General features: G+C 39.4%; 1 protein-coding gene across 1 annotated transcript; it reads left to right on the plus strand.

Moving 5' to 3' along the window:
- The first annotated feature begins 1,462 nt into the window (after positions 1-1,462).
- Positions 1,463-12,531, plus strand: LOC122103070 (nuclear speckle splicing regulatory protein 1-like). The gene is made up of 5 exons (XM_042673585.1): positions 1,463-1,539; positions 4,361-4,489; positions 6,309-6,516; positions 8,598-8,706; positions 11,201-12,531. Exons 1-5 carry the CDS (start codon positions 1,531-1,533, stop codon positions 12,237-12,239), a joined length of 1,494 nt encoding a protein of 497 aa, XP_042529519.1. The 5' UTR covers positions 1,463-1,530; the 3' UTR covers positions 12,240-12,531.
- The last annotated feature ends 3,518 nt before the right edge of the window (positions 12,532-16,049 follow it).

Here is a 16,049-nt window from a genome sequence, read left to right on the forward strand (position 1 = left end):
TGAATTATGGCAAGAGAACCAAGATATATTTCATTTTCACTAATTAAAAAGGCAGGCATATAAAAATATATCAGAAGTAGTTATTACTATTAGTTTTCATGTTTAAAATTGGTATTCTAATGAAAGTGTCATATCACTATGGAGATTTGGGTGAAATAAGTATAATGTATTTGACAATATTCTGATAGTATTGTAACATACTGATTTCTTTTATCTAATTTATATACTAGCTGTACTATTGTATCTGCTGTACACTAGCTTATATTGTAGTTGTAAGTTTAATTATTTGGAACCTCCATAACTGCTTTCTGTGTTAGCTATTCTATACTGTTCATGCTGTATGTGAACTGTCTTTATAGCCCTAGCTGATTATAAAGTCATTGCTCTTCAAATCCCAATTCTTTTGCCTTCTGAATGTGTTACAGTTTGGAAGAGTTGATTTCTCATACGTTTAGTAGTTTTCTCTGCTCAGGATCCTAGAACCTTTTATCCCTTTTCTTATGCTTACCAGCTATGATATTGTTTCTTCCGATATCTGTGTTTTTGTCAGTCCTGGGGCTTGAACTCAGGGCCTGCATGCTGTCCCTGAGCCTCTTTGTTCTTAAGACTAGTACTCTACCACTTCAGCTACAGCACCATTTCTGGCTTTTTCTGAGTAGTTTATTGGAGATAAGAGTCTCACAGGGACTTTCCTGCCCAGGCTGGCTTTGAACTGCAGTCCTCAAATCTCAGCCTCCTGATTAGCTAGGATTACAGGCATAAGTTACCAACACCTGGCAATTGTCTTCCATATCATTTCTCTCTCAAGGACATTGACTGTTGATGCTTTCTACTATACTGAGGACCTAGAATAATGCCTGTCTGGTTTAGAAGGCTTTTTTAGTGCATAGCTTTATGAATGATCATAGCTACAGATAATTCTTTTTTTACTATATATTTTTATTGTAAAGATACTGTACAAAGGTGTGCAGTTACATGAGTAAGGTAATGTATCGAGTGTTGTTACCCCCTCCTTTGTTTTTCCCTTAACATCCTTTCCCTCCCCAACTTCTTCCTCCCCCCAGCTACAGATAATTCTCACTGCTTTTTGCATAAACTCTGCATAAACCAAAATGTCTTTTTGTTGCTGAGATTCAGAACACTTAATATTGAAAAGTGCTGAGATAATGTGCAGTTTTCCCCAGTGTAATGCATGCTCACATTCAATGAATACACAAAGCAATTGACATTCATAGAGGTAGAGTGACATGGACTAAAATCCCATGTTTCCTCAATTTTTTTGTTGTACTACCATTTTATTTTCTCTTGTCTATTGTGATGGAAACACTTTAGGTAACATCTTATTGTTAGTAATATCTCTCAACTTATTGTTAATAATATTCTCTCTGTACTTTTAACTGTAAGTAAGGGATCACTTGCCAACTAGAAAACTGAAAAGCAATTTGTATATTGTTTAAGCAGTGACATTTTCCTGTTCTGTAGACCTCCGTGAGTGAAAGCCTTCAGAGGGAAGCTGCTAAGAAGCAGGCCATGAAACAGGTAAGAGGGACAAGTGAGATAAGTGCATTTAGTTAAGTAAGTACTTGGGCTCATATTTTTAGGTATAAGTGGGGTTTTTTTGTTTTTTGTTTGTTTGTTTGTTTTCTGTCGGTCGTGGGGCCTGAACTCTGGGCCTTGGTGCTGTCCCTCAGCTCTTCACCTCAAGGCTAGCTTTCTACCACTTGAGCCACAGCACCACTCCAGCTTTTTCTGCTTATGTGGTGCTGAGGAATCGAACCCAGGGCCTCATGCATGTGAGGCAAACACTCTACCACTGAGGCACCTTCCCAGCCCAGGTATAAGTTTTTGTATCTAGGTGCTGAGACTTAAAACAGAGGACATATATAATGAATTATATTTTCTGGAAAGGTTTTGTTGGTACTGGAGTTTGAACTCAGCTCTTCACACATGCTATCCAGACACTGTACTTCTTGAACCTTATCTTCATTCCTAAACATTTTCTCTTGCTTTGTGTAGATTATAAATTTCTTCTATAAATTTTAAAGGAAAAAACAAGCTAAAATATGTAGACTTGATCTCAGAAAGTTATACACTGGAAATGGCACTGTAGCTCAAGTGGTAGAGCGCTTGCCTTGAGTTGAAGAGCTGAGGGACAACGCCGAGGCCCAGAGTTCAAGCCCCCACGACCAACAAAAAAAAAAAAAAAAAAAAAGAAAGTTATACACTGGAAGAAGAGACTTAAGATTTGTGAAGAAATAAAAAAGTGATAACATCAAAGAGATAAAAAATTAGACATTACAGTATAAAATGTTTCAAACAAAAGACATTACTGGAGGATAAAATCCTCAGAAATGGCCTTATTTAATATGTTAAAGCTAAAGCTACACACCTGTGGCTCACACTTACTGTAGCTACTCAGGAGCCTGAGATCTGAGGATCACAGTTTGAAGGCAGCTCCTCAGTCCAGGGGAAAATCCAGGCAAGAAAGTCTATGAGACTTTCACCTCCAGTTAACCACCAAAAAGCCAGAAATGGAGCTGTGTTTAAATGATAGAGCACTAGCCTTGAGCACAAAAACTCAAGGACATTACCTGGGCCCTGCGTAGCACGTGCGCAGTTCGAGCGCGCGCTCACACACACACACATACACACACACGCACAGACGTTGGGGCTGAGCTGGCCCTGATACTCTGAGATATTGATGCTCTGAAAAGGAAAAAAAATCAAAACAAAAAGGTCATGATAAAAGCAGAAGATTTTACATGACTAACACCACAAAACAACAACAATAAAACAAAACACTAAAAAGTGTCCCCATTTTGTTTTATTTCATTTTATTTTTACCTGTCCTGGGACTTGAACTCGTGGTATCTTTGAGCTTCTTTTGCTCAAGGATAGTACTCTATCACTTGAACCACAGTGCCACTTCCTGCTTTTTCTGTGATTAATTGGAGGTAGAGACTCTTGGACTTTCCTGCTATGGCAGGCTTTGAACTGCAGTCCTCAGATCTCAGTCTCCTAAGTAACTAGGATTACAGTCATAAGCCACTTCATCAGGCAAAAGTCCCCATGTTAATAGTATGTTGGGAACCATTTTTAATATTTGGAACATTTTAATTTTTTTATTTTTAGTGGTACTAGGGTTTGAACTCAGGGCCTCACATTTACAAAGCATGTACTTTTTTTTTTTTTTAAACCACTGAGCATGTCTGTAGCCTTTATTTTGCTCATTACTTTTGAACACTTCCTGCTAGGGCAAGCCCATCTGTTAAAAGCTTCTTGGTAACCAGAGTAAACACTGTGTCCAGCCCTTTTTTTTTTTTTGCCAGTCTTAGGGCTTGAACTCAGGGCCTGAGCACTGTCCCTAATGCTTCTTTTTGTTCAAGGCTTAGCACTCTACCACTTGAGCCACAGTATAACTTCCAGCTTTTTCTGTTTATGTGGTGCTGAGGAATCAAACCCAGGGCTTTGTGCATGCTAGGCAAGCATTCTACTGCTAAGCCACATTCCTAGTCTCAGCTCTTCATTCTTTTTTTTTTGTGTGTGTGTCCGGTCGTGGGGCCTGAACTCTGGGCCTGGGTGCTGTCCCTCAGCTCTTCAGCTCAAGGCTAGCGCTCTACCACTTGAGCCACAGCGCCACTTCCGGCTTTTTTCTTTTTGCTTATGTGGTGCTGAGGAATCAAACCCAGGGCCTCGAGCATGCAAGGTAAGCACTCTACCACTGAGCCACCTTCCCAGCCTCAGCTCTTCATTCTTGAAAAGGAGGTCTGTCGAATTTTTCTGCTCCAGCTGGCCTTGAACTTTGATCCCAACAATCTTAGTTAATCTCTTAGTAGCAAGGTACAGGCATTAGCCACCAGCATATAACTATTTCCTGTTGTTAAAAACTAAATTTTTTTTTGGAAATCCAAGTTATTAAAGGTGACATAAAGATTAATATATTAAATACAGGCATTTCAAAATGGGGCTAAGTGTTTCTGAGTCATACCTTTTGATATGGATAATTATATACAAATGAAGATACAGTGTTCATAATTAATATTGATTGAATACTTACTCCCTGCTTATTTTAGGTATCTTAAGTTCCTTGAATTACCATAACTTGGAAGGTAGATAAAAAATATTGTCCTCTTTTAATTTAGAAAAATAAGATACAAAAAGATTAAAGGAACTTACCCAAAGTTGAGTGGTAAGCATGTTGCCAGAATTCAAACTTACCTTGGTTGCAAAATTTACATGAATATTTTTTCTAAAATTGGATTTTTTCTTATATATATTTCCAATTTATGAATGTTTCTCTTTAAAAAATAGATTTTTGCTGATGGCTTATTTTTAACACCCTTTTTTTGTTGTTTTGAAGACTAAACTAGAAATACAGAAGGCTCTTGAAGAGGATTCCACGGTATATGAATATGATAGTATATATGATGAAATGCAGAAAAAAAAGGAGGAAAATAATCCCAAATTGCTTTTGGGAAAAGATCGAAAGGTTGGTACCGGATATGTGAAGTTTTTTTTTAATCTCTACTTGCATTTTGTGTCTTTATTTTATTTTGAGATAGAATGATCTTTAGCTAAAGTATGAAAAGTTCCTAGTTCAAGATTATAGATTTGATTTCTAGACCCCAGGAAACCTTGCAATATGTTATCCTAACTGGAATTGGTAAATTATCCAGCAATTTCATAATTTTTGTTACTTTAAAATCTTTAAGAATAATTTTTAAAAATTCCTTGGAAATTCTATGTATCTGCCAAGTTCGTACTGCTTCTGCCCTGATGTTTATTATCCTTTCTCCCCATCACCCTCTCCTTCTTCTCCCCCTCATCCTTTTCCCTTCTCCCTCCCTCTCTCTCCTTGTCAGTTGTAAGGCTTGAATTTGGGACTTGGGCACTGTATCTGAGCTCTTTTTACCACTTTTGAGCCACTGCTCTACTTCCAGTTTTCTGGAAGTCTCATGTACTTTCCTGCCCAGGATGCCTTTGAACTGTAGTCCTCAGATCTCAGCCTCCTGAGTAGCTAGGATTACAGGCATGAGCCATAAGTGCTTGGCCTTTCTTTTTCTTTCTAGCTGCTAACTTATACATCTGCCTGTGCCTATCATAGTCATACTTAAAATTTGTTTTTAAAAAATCTATGAAATGTAAAAAGCTAAGAGGAACTTTTCTCATTCGTTTGTTGAATTAATAGTACCGAGTAGAACAGGAAAATATTCAGCTTATGATTTTTTTTTTTTAAAAGTTGCAGGGTGCAGGTGGCTCATGCCTATAATCCTAGCTACTCAGGAGGCTGAGATCTAAGGATCATGGTTCAAAGCCAGCCCGTGTAGGAAAGTTCGTGAGACTCTTATCTCCAGAAAACAGGAAGTGGTGCTTGGGCCCAAGTGGTAGAGCTGCTAGCCTTGAGCTGAAGAGCAGAGGGACAACACCAAGGCCCAGAGTTCAAGCCCCACGACTGGCAAAAAAAAAAGTAAAAGAATGCTATAAGTTCCTATTGCTGATATCCTTAAATTTTTATTGAAAACAATTTATTTTGTCTATTTCCTGAGTTTTTATGTGTGTTGCTGTAGATTAAACCCAAGGCTTTATGCATGATAGGCAAATGCTGTACCATTAAGATAACGTCCCATAGGGCTAGGAAAGTGGCTCAGTGGTAGAGTACTTGCCTTGGATGCATGAGACCCTGGATTCGATTCCTTAGCACCACATAAGAAAAAGCCAGAAGTGGCCCTGTGGCTCAAGTGGTAGAGTGCCAGCCTTGAGCTAAAGAGCTGAGGGACAGTGCCCAGGCCCAGAGTTCAGGCCCCATGACCGACAAAAAAAAAAAAAATACATCCCATCCCTTTTTTTTTGAGACAGGATCTTACTGTGTAGCCCAGGCTGGCACTGAATTCTTGATCCTCCTGTCACTGCCAAGTGCTAAGATAGCAGTTGTAGGCCACTATACCTGACAATTTCAATATTAATCTTGCTGCAAATACATATTAAGTTTTGAAGAGGATAATCCTAATTGAACTAGCTATTTTGATTTTAATCCATGATAAAAATTATAATAATAGTTATTTTCTTAGTTTTCTTTCTTTTTTTTTGGCCAGTCATGGGGCCTGAACTCTGGGCCTGGGCACTGTCCCTCACCTCTTCAGCTCAAGGCTAGTGCTCTACCACTGGAGCCATAGCGCCACTTCTGGGTTTTTCTGCTAATGTGGTGCTGAGGAATCAAACCCAGGGCCTCATGCATGCAAGGCAAGCAGTCTACCACTGAGCCACCTTCCCAGCCTTTCTTATGGTTTTCTAAATTATTTTTTTCTTAGCCCAAGTATATTCACAACTTACTAAAAGCAGTTGAGATCAGAAAAAAGGAACAGGAAAAAAGAATGGAAAAGAAAATACAGAGAGAACGAGAAATGGAAAAAGGAGAATTTGATGATAAAGAGTCATTTGTGACATCTGCATATAAAAAAAAACTGCAAGAGAGAGCTGAAGAAGAAGAAAGAGAAAAGAGGGCTGCTGCACTTGAAGGTAAAAATAAAACAGGGAAAAGCAGAGGAAGTTAGCAGAATATGCCCTATGGATACCTGCTTTATCAGTGAACTTTTGGATTATAATGTCATCATAATATATATATATGAAAGCAAAATATTATATACTAATATAAAGAGGTTATTGATAGATTAACTAAAAATGCAGTTGAGTTCTTCAGTAGCTGTTACTTATAGTTGATTTTTTTTTTCTTTTCTTTTTTTTTGGTCAGTTGTAGGGCTTGAACTCTGGGCTTGGGTACTGTCCCTGCACTCTTCAGCTCAAGGCAAGAGCTCTACCGCTTGAGCCACAGTGCCACTTCCGGTTTTCTAGTGGTTTATTGGAGATAAGAGTCTCATGGACTTTCCTGTCCAGGCTGACTTTGAACAGTGATCCTCAGATCTCAGCCTCCTGAGTAGCTAGGATTACAGGCATGAGCCTGGCTCTTTTTTTCTTTTCGTTTGTTGGTCGTGGGGCTTAAACTTTGGGCCTGGGCACTGTCCCTGCACTCATCGGCTCAAGGCTAGTGCTCTACCACTTGAGCCACAGCACCACTTCCAGTTTTCTGCTGGTTTATTGGAGATAAGAGTCTCACAGACTTTCCTGCTCTGGCTGGCTTTGAACCTGGATCCTCAGATCTCAGTTTCCTGAGGAGGTAGGATTACAGGCGTGAGCCACCTAGCCCAGCTGTAGTTGATTTTTTTTAACTTATTCTCATTACTATAAGTCACTTTCTTAGATCATGATTCCAAATGTAAAATTATTTTTCTTGTGTGTTTGCTGGTCCTGGGGCTTGAACTTGGGGCTGTCCCTGAACTTCTTTTTCTTCTTTTGCTCAAGACTAACACTCTACCACTTGAGCCACAGCTCAACTTCCAGATTTTTTTTGAGTAGTTAATTGGCTGGCTTTGAACTGTGATCCTCAGATCTCAGCCTCCTGAGTAGCTAGGATTAAAGGTTTGAGCCACTTGTGCCCATCATAAAACCATTTATTACAAAGTATAACAGTTAAATTTGTTAGAAACCATATAAATGTAACTTTTTAAACCTTTGTTTTATAAGTTGAGAAAATCTAGAGTTATACCATTCAGGGAGAATTATTGAAAAAGAGCATAGTATGCGGGGATTAAAAGAATATCTTAGGTCTTTCTACTCATGGCCATTTCTTTTAGATCCAAGTGGAATAGGTGCTTATAAATAATTAGTTGGCAAGTGCTCTTCAACTGTTTAATTTCAAATGAAAGAAAAAAACAAGCCGAGTGCCAGTGGCTTATACTTTAATCCTAGCTACTCAGGAGGCTGAGATCTGAGGATCACGGGTCAAAGCCAGCCTGGGCAGGAAAGTCTCTTATCTTCAATAAACCACCAGCAAACTGGAAGTGGCATTGTGACTCAAGTTGTAGAGCGCTAGCCTTGAGCTGAAGAGCTGAGGGACAGCGCCCAGGCCCAGAGTTCAAGCCCCTTTACCGACAAAAAAAAAAATCTGATTCTATCTAGCTTGAGGTCTGCCAAACAAGTGTGGAGTCCTGAGTTCAAACTACTATACCACATAAAGGAAAGAGAAAGATTCTGTCTAAGCATCTACTATGTTCATCTAAAGTATCGGGTAGCAAATATTAACCAGATATAATATTTTTGGCTTTTTGTATTCTGATCTCTGATGCAGCTAATCAACTGTCTTGTTTGAACAAAAGTTGATGAACAGTACAGAAACAAATAAACAGGTAAACCGAGCGCTGGTGGCTCACGCCTATAATCCTAGCTACTCAGGAGACTGAGATCTGAGGATCACTGTTCAAAGCCAGCCCGGGCAGGAAACTCCGTGAGACTCTTATCTCCAATAAACCACTAGAAAACTGGAAGTGGCGCTGTGGCTCAAGCAGTAGAGCACTCGCCTTGAGCTGAAAGAGCACAAGGACAGCGCCCAGGCCCAGAGTTCAAGCCCCACGACTGACCTAAAAAAAAGAAAAAGAAAAAGAAACAAATAAGCAGGTAGCAGGCCCGATTTGGCTTGTAGCCAAAAACTATATTCTGCCTTGTTGAATACTATATCTCTCTCACTTGGCTTTCCCCCTCTCTAGCATGTCTGGATGTAACGAAGCAGAAAGATCTCAGTGGATTTTACAGGCATCTGTTAAATCAAGCAGTTGGTGAAGAGGAAGTACCTAAATGCAGCTTTCGTGAAGCCAGGTGAGAAACAGAAGATGGAGAAGAAATGTACTCTATCTTTGATTGTGAATTTATGGGGTCATGTTAGCCCTCTGAAAGTTAAAGGGTACGGCACTATATGTGGTATTGTTAGCTAGTGTAACCTGATTGAATAAATGTCTACAAATTTGTATTTTGTGCATGTGTGCATGCTTATGTGTACAGTATTAAGGCTTGAACTTAGGGCGTGGTCTCTGTTCCTTAGCTTTTGCTCAAGGCTGGTACCCACCACTTGAACCACCCTCACTTTTGGCTTTTTTGTGTGGTAAATTAGAGAATGTCTCACTGGCTTTTCTGCCCAGGCCAGCTTTGAATCCCAATCCTCAGATCTCAGACTCCTGAGATGGAAGATAGTTACATGTGTGATCCACCAGGACCCAGCTCAAATTTGTACTTGCTAAATTTAAAAATCTGAAAATTTTGCTCATTATTTTTATTCTGGAGTTCAAAAGAATTAGTTTAGTTCTAAACACTTCATATGATTAAGTTTAGACTTGTATAAAAATTTGTGAATACCTAGTTTATAAGTGTTATAAATGACTTGAAAGAAGCTGAGTGCTGATGGCTTACATCTATAATCCTAGCTACTCAGGAAGCTGAGATCTGGAGGATTAACATTTTAAGCTAACCTAGAGCAGAAAAGTTTTCTAGTCTGGAAGCATGGCTCAAGTGGTAGAGCACCAGCCTATCAAGCTCAAGGTCTTGAGTGCAAACCCCAGTACTGCCAAAACAAAACAAATAAATGACCTGAGAGGAGAAGCAAACCAAATTGTTGTTACTTGGCTTTTTCACTCAAGGCTGGTGCTCCATCACTTGAGCTGCACTTCCACTTCAGCTTTTTACTAGAGGTACGTCTTTCAGCTTTGTCTGCCAAGGCTGATTTTGAACCATGATCCTCAGATCAGTCTCCTGAGTAGCAAACCATTATAGGCATGAGCCACGAGTGCCCAACAATGTTCTGATTTTTTTTTGGGGGGGGGGGGGGGTTGTGGGGCTTGAACTCTGAACTTGGGCACTGTCCCTGAACTCTTCAGCTCAAGGCGAGCACTCTACCACTTAAGCCACAGCACCACTTCCGGTTTTCTAGTGGTTTATTGGAGATAAGAGTCTCACGAACTTTCCTACCAGGCTGGCTTTAAACTGTAATCTTTAGATATCAGTCTCCTGAGTAGCTAGGATTACAGGCATGTGCCACCAGTGCCCAGCTCCTGATTATTTTTTAGATAGGGTCTTGATTTTTATCCAGGCTGGCCTAAGATCTATGTATGCTTCCCACCATAGCTGAGATGACAGGCATGTACCATCATGCCCAGCTTCTTCTGTTGAGATGTATGTAGTTCATAGTCAGGACTTGAATATGCTAATTGAGTTCTCTGTCACTCAGCTACATTCCTAGCTCCTAAATTTTCCCTATTACCTTCAAGTATAACTTAAATATTATCACCTTACAAATACTATAATATCCCATAATTTTATTTTAAAATCTTCCCATTCTTACTCTTATTAGTTATCTTTAAGCCATTGTATAAAAGAATTGCAACTCAATTCTTTGGGGGTTTTTTTGTTTGTTTGTTTTGTCCATTGTGGGGCCTGAACTCTGGGCCTGAACACTTCGGCTCTCTAGCTAGCACTCTACTACTTGAGCCACGGCACCACTTCTGGCCTTTTCTGCTTATGTGGTGCTGAGGAATCGAACCCAGGGCCTCATGCATGCTAGGCAAGCACTCTACCACTGAGCCACCTTTCTAGCCTCCAATTCTTTGTTTTCCAGAGCAGCAATGTTCAATAGAAATGGTTATATCTATATCTGGGTCTCCCATATGGCAATCATTAGCCAGATATGTGGCTACTGTGATTATATACTCTGATTAGCCTCTGATATTTGATCTGATATTTTATGGAGGCTGGGTTTCATTTGTGAAAATAAACTGCTTTCCATTTATAGACTATCTGGTCACATATGTTGAACTATATGACAATGAAGATTTTTTTTTTTTGGTCGGTCATAGGGCTTAAACTCTGGGCCTGGGCCCTGTCCCTCAGCTCTTCATCTCAAGGCTACCACTTGAGCCACAGGGGGACTTTCAGTTTTTTGGTGTTTTGGAGATAAGAGTTTCACGGACTTTCCTGCCTGGTCTGGCTTAGAACTGCGATCCTCAGATCTCAGCCTCCTTAGTAGTTAGGATAACAAGTGTGCACCACTGGTGCCCAGTGACAATGAACATGTTATACGGACCCTTCCTTAAGACTAGCAGTCTAATAGAAGCTGTTTTATGTTTTCCACCTGTACAAATATTAAAAATATTCTGAATTTTTTGAGAATAGTGATTTACAAAGTGAATAGAAATAAGCACTTTTCTTAAATTTGAGTGATCAGATAATATATGAGTAAGTTAATTGAATAAATTATTGAAAATTGCATAATTTATTTCTATAATAACAATAATAATTTCTACAATACATAATTCTTTTCAAGGTCTGAAATAAAAGAAGAGAAAGCCAGGGGTTACTCTGATGAAGTAAATTCAGAGAACAGAATACCACAACAAAACTGCATTCTCCAAACTGGTGTGAAGGATGAGGAAAACCCAGATGCTGACAGTGATTTTGATAGTAAAAGCAGTGAGGAGGATGAAATGGAGGAAAATAAAGTGAACTACAGAAAGGAAAAGGTCACAGAGACCTCCAAGAATTACTCCAAGCATCATAGGAATCAAACCCATTCACACTCATCTAGTGAAGAAAGAGGGCATGGTGCCAAACACCACACCACAAGTTCCAAATCAAGAGGGCATGAGAAAAGTGGAGATCAGCACCCAGTCAGACAATGCAGAGACCAGGAGAACCATTGCAGTGACCAAGACCACCGAAAAGAAAAGGATTCTTATAGGCACCGAGATACCAACCATAGAGATTCCCACTGGAAGAGGCAGGAGCATGAAGATAAACTGAGGAGAAGAGACCATAGAGAGAAAAGTGACAGAGAATGGCAAAGGGAGAAATGCTCAAGAGAACAAGAAAGAGATAGACAACGAAATGATCATGAGAGACACAGTGAGAAGGGAGAGAAGGAAGAGAAAGCTAAAAAAAAGGAAGATGGCATAAAAGGAAAGAAAGAAAGATATGAACAAATTGACAAATACAGAGATAGGGAAAAACGAGAAGTAAATGAATCTTCAGAAAGAAATCGAGATAGAAAGGAAAGTAGCCCAACTGTTAGGGCAAAAGATGAATTTCTTGACCAGCAAAAATCAAACAAAATGAAAGATAGGGAAAAGGATGAAGAAAGAAACCAAGAGAAACCCATCTCTAGTTCGGAGATGTCACTGGGAACTAAACACAGATTAACAGAGGAAAGGCAAGAAAAGGATAAGGAAGAAGAAACACTAAAGGCTGTGAGCAAGTTTGCCAAGCGGAATAATGAAGAAACGCTAATGTCAGCTAGAGACAGGTACTTGGCCAGGCAGATGGCACGGATTAATGCAAAGACTTACATTGAGAAAGAAGAGGATTAATAGCTACCACAGTTGAAAGATTTGTGGAAGCACAGAACATTGTTGCTCCTGGAATTGACTTTGTAAAAACTATGAAGGAGTATATGAACAGTACTTGGGAAGAAATTCATGTTTTTATTCAGTCCTAAATCAAAAGTCAGTCCTTTTATCTTGAGTATTTCTGTATATATTTCTATGTCAATAATACATTGTTAGTTGTATCAAAAAATCGTAAGTGTGTACTAAATCTGCAGGTACATGGGAAAATTGGCTCTACTTCAACTAACAAAAATAAAGTACTTTTCTAATGATACAGCATTTGAGTTTTTTGTTTTGGAGTTTGGGGTTTGTTTGGGTTTTTTTTGTAATTATAGAGGTGATGTACAGAGGGGTTACAATTGTATAAGTCAGGTAATGAGTACATTTTACAGGAGGACAGTGTCACCCCTTCCCTCCCAGTTTTTCTCACCTGTTTCCATCTACAAGTTGTATAGCTCACTTTCAACATACTGTCTAGTGAGTACCACTTTTGAGGTGGTTGTTTTTGAGATGGAGTCTCTCTCCATATTGTCTAGTGAGTACCACTGTTGAGGTGGTTGTTTTTGAGATGGAGTCTCTCTCCAGACAGGTCTGGAGACAAGTGATCTTTCCTCTAAGCCTCCTCAGTACTAGAAAGAACTACACTGAGTGCCACCAGGCCTGGTTTGTAATTTTGCTCTTATTAACAGTTGTTTTGGGGTTTTTTTTATATAAATATTATTTCAAATAAAAATAAGTGATTTAAAAAGTCTTACCTTATGTTCTGAAGTTTGTATTAGGATGTAAAATGTGGATTGTGTAAAATATGGATCTGTTTAAAGAACATTTTAGGCCACACAATACTGAACTTATATGAAAATAAAAATATTGATATGTTTGCCCATTTAACTCATGTTTTTATTTTAAAAGTAATTTGGGGGCTCAGGTGGGTCATGGTTCAGTACCAGAATACTATCAGTACTAAAGTAATTGCACTCATTTATGACACAGTTCCTCTCTGTTTGTGATTCTTGGCAAGTTAGTAACTGGCTATCTTAAATCTATTAGCTAAGGACAAAAAGATAAGTATTAATGTCAATGAAGCTAGATTAAAATATAGGTTGCTATTTCTGAATTTGTCATGTGTTATATGTGCGTTTGTGCTAGTACCGAGGCTTATGCTCAGAGACTTGCATTCTTTGGCTTTTTCACTCAGGGCTAATACTTTACAACTTGAGCCACAGCACCACTTTGGGCATTTTGCTGATAATTGGAGATAAGAATCTCTCAGACTTGACTGCCTAGACTGGCTTCAAACTGATTCTCAGATGTCAGCCTCCAGAGTTGTGAATATGTCGTATTTTATTTTATGTACTCTAGAAAAGACAATGCAGCTTATTACAAATTCCATTTGTATATGTGAATAAAAAAATTTTTGCACCCATTGGGAATTATACTCTTTAAACTTATTCCACAGTAAAGGATGAATATTAAGAGAAAGTTCTCTAAAGTTCTATCCATTAAGAAAACACTTTTTTTTTTTTTGGTCGGTCGTGGGGTTTGAACTCTGGGCCTGAGCGCTGTCCCTCAGCTCTTCAGCTCAAGGCTAGCACTCTACCACTTGAGCTACAGTACTACTTCCAGTTGTCTGGTGGTTTATTGGCGATAAGAGCCTCGAGATCCTCAGACCTCGGCCTCCTGAGTAGCTAGGATTACAGGCTTGGGCCACTGGTGTCCGGCAAGAAAACACTTCTTATGCTGGGTGTCAGTGGCCCATGCCTATAATCTTAGCTCCTCAGGAGGCTGAGATCTGAGGATCACAGGTTGAAGCCAGCCTGAGCAGGAAAGTCCTTGAGACCCTTACCTCCAATTAACCACCAAAAAACTGGAAGTGGTGCTGTGGCTCAAAGTAGTAGAGCATTAGCCTTGTGCAGAAGCTCAGGGACAGCACCCAGGCTCTGAGTTCAAGCCCACGACAGGGAAAGCTTCCAAGCAAGTCCCGTGACAAAAGAAAAAACAAAAACATATCTCTAATGACCCTTTGTCATGAAGAGTTACTACTCTTTTTGTTTGTTTGTTTTTTGGGGGGTCCTGGGGCTTAAGCTCTGGACCTAGGCACTTGTCCCTTTCTTTTGCTCAAGGCGAGTGCTCTACCATTAGAGGCACAGTACCACTTCTGACTCACTCTTTCTTTCTTTCTTTCTTTCTTTCTTTCTTTCTTTCTTTCTTTCTTTCTTTCTTTCTTTCTTTCTTTCTTTCTTTCTTTCTTTTTGAGAAGAATCTCATGGGCAAGTGGCACTGTGGCTCAAGTGGTAGAGCACTTGCCTTGAGCTGAAGAGCGCAGGGACAGCGCCCAAGCACAGAGTTCAAGTCCCATGACAAACAAACAAAAAAAAGAGTCTTACAGTTTTGGGGCTGAGAAGGTGGCTCAGTGGTAGAGCACTTGCCTTGCATGCCTGAGGCCCTGGGTTCGATTCCTCAGCACTACATAAGCAGCCAGAAGTGGTGCTGTGGCTCAAGTGGTAGAGCACTAGCCTTGATCTGAAGAGCTGAGGGACAGTGCCCAGGCTCCACGACCGGACCAAAAAAAAAAAGAATCTCATGGGCTTTTCTTCACCAGGCTAGCTTTGAACCAGGATCCTCAGCTCTCAGCTTCCTGAATAGGATTACAGGCATGAGTCACCAAGGTCCAGCTTACCTCTTTAATTTAGAAGAATAAACTTAGTAAGAATGTTGACTTTTAGCTAGAAAAATGTATTTTAAGTCAGACTTAACATTCATAAATCATGTTGTATCTTTATAATCAAAAAGAAAAATAACTAGAAAACCAATGATAATCTCTGTCTAGCATATAAGATATGATACATCCTAATGCTATTAAGTAGATCAGTGACAAGTCTTGAAATGTATTGACTTATGGGGGTGGAGCACAGAAAGGTCGGCAGCAAAAGTATGGAAAGAAAGATAAGTTAGGGATGAGACATGATCTAAATATTTCCAACTTTGGTAGGGGATATGGTTCCTTTGTTAAGATTGCTTTATAACTAGAACCAAGCATTCAGAAAATTAATTTGGTTGTTGTATATAGTCAAAGGATTGTATCAGAGATATAAGAAACTCAATTTCCCTCTCTCAGAAGTTTAGTTCAAAGGAGCATGGATACACTGAATAGGAAAAGCTATAGATGCTTTTATTAATCTACTTGATGATGTAGATCAGTGTGAAATTGTCAATTAAGGATTTTCTTCTATCCCCTCAAATATACAGATGTTTTTGTTCCTCTCCCATTCATCCTCCCTTTTCCAATAATAGCATCTTGATTTTTCCTTAGGAAAATACTCTTTGATGCCTCTTAATCTTGAGGTGCAAATCATGCCAAATAGCCCCCAGGAAGAGATGTGTTTCAAGCCAGACTAATATTGTAACTATTGTTGGAACTTATTGAAATGTTTTCCCCTAGCATCACTGAGTTTGAAGATGAGGTAAGTCTAGAATTGGCATGGGAGTATGCCTGGTTGCCAGATGGATGAAAGCCTACACCAGACAAAGCAGAGGCAGACAAAGTGAGAGGCAGAGAGAAGGCCCAAGTGCTTGCTTTTGAACCCCTCACTCTAGCTTTTCTATTCTATTTTCTTTTAAGATATTTAGATCAATATTTTTCAGGCTGGTTTAAATTAGATTTTTGCCACTACAACCAGAGCCAGTGGTTCACATCTGTAATCCAACCTACCCAGGAGGCTGAGATCTGAAGGATCAAGGTTCAAAGCCAGTCTGCAGATTTCCAGCTCCATCCAAACAAGTACAAGGCCCTAA

Source organism: Dipodomys spectabilis, unplaced genomic scaffold (genome assembly GCF_019054845.1).
Source record: "Dipodomys spectabilis isolate Male_0828 unplaced genomic scaffold, ASM1905484v1 ptg001572l, whole genome shotgun sequence".
Taxonomy (NCBI): domain Eukaryota; kingdom Metazoa; phylum Chordata; class Mammalia; order Rodentia; family Heteromyidae; genus Dipodomys; species Dipodomys spectabilis.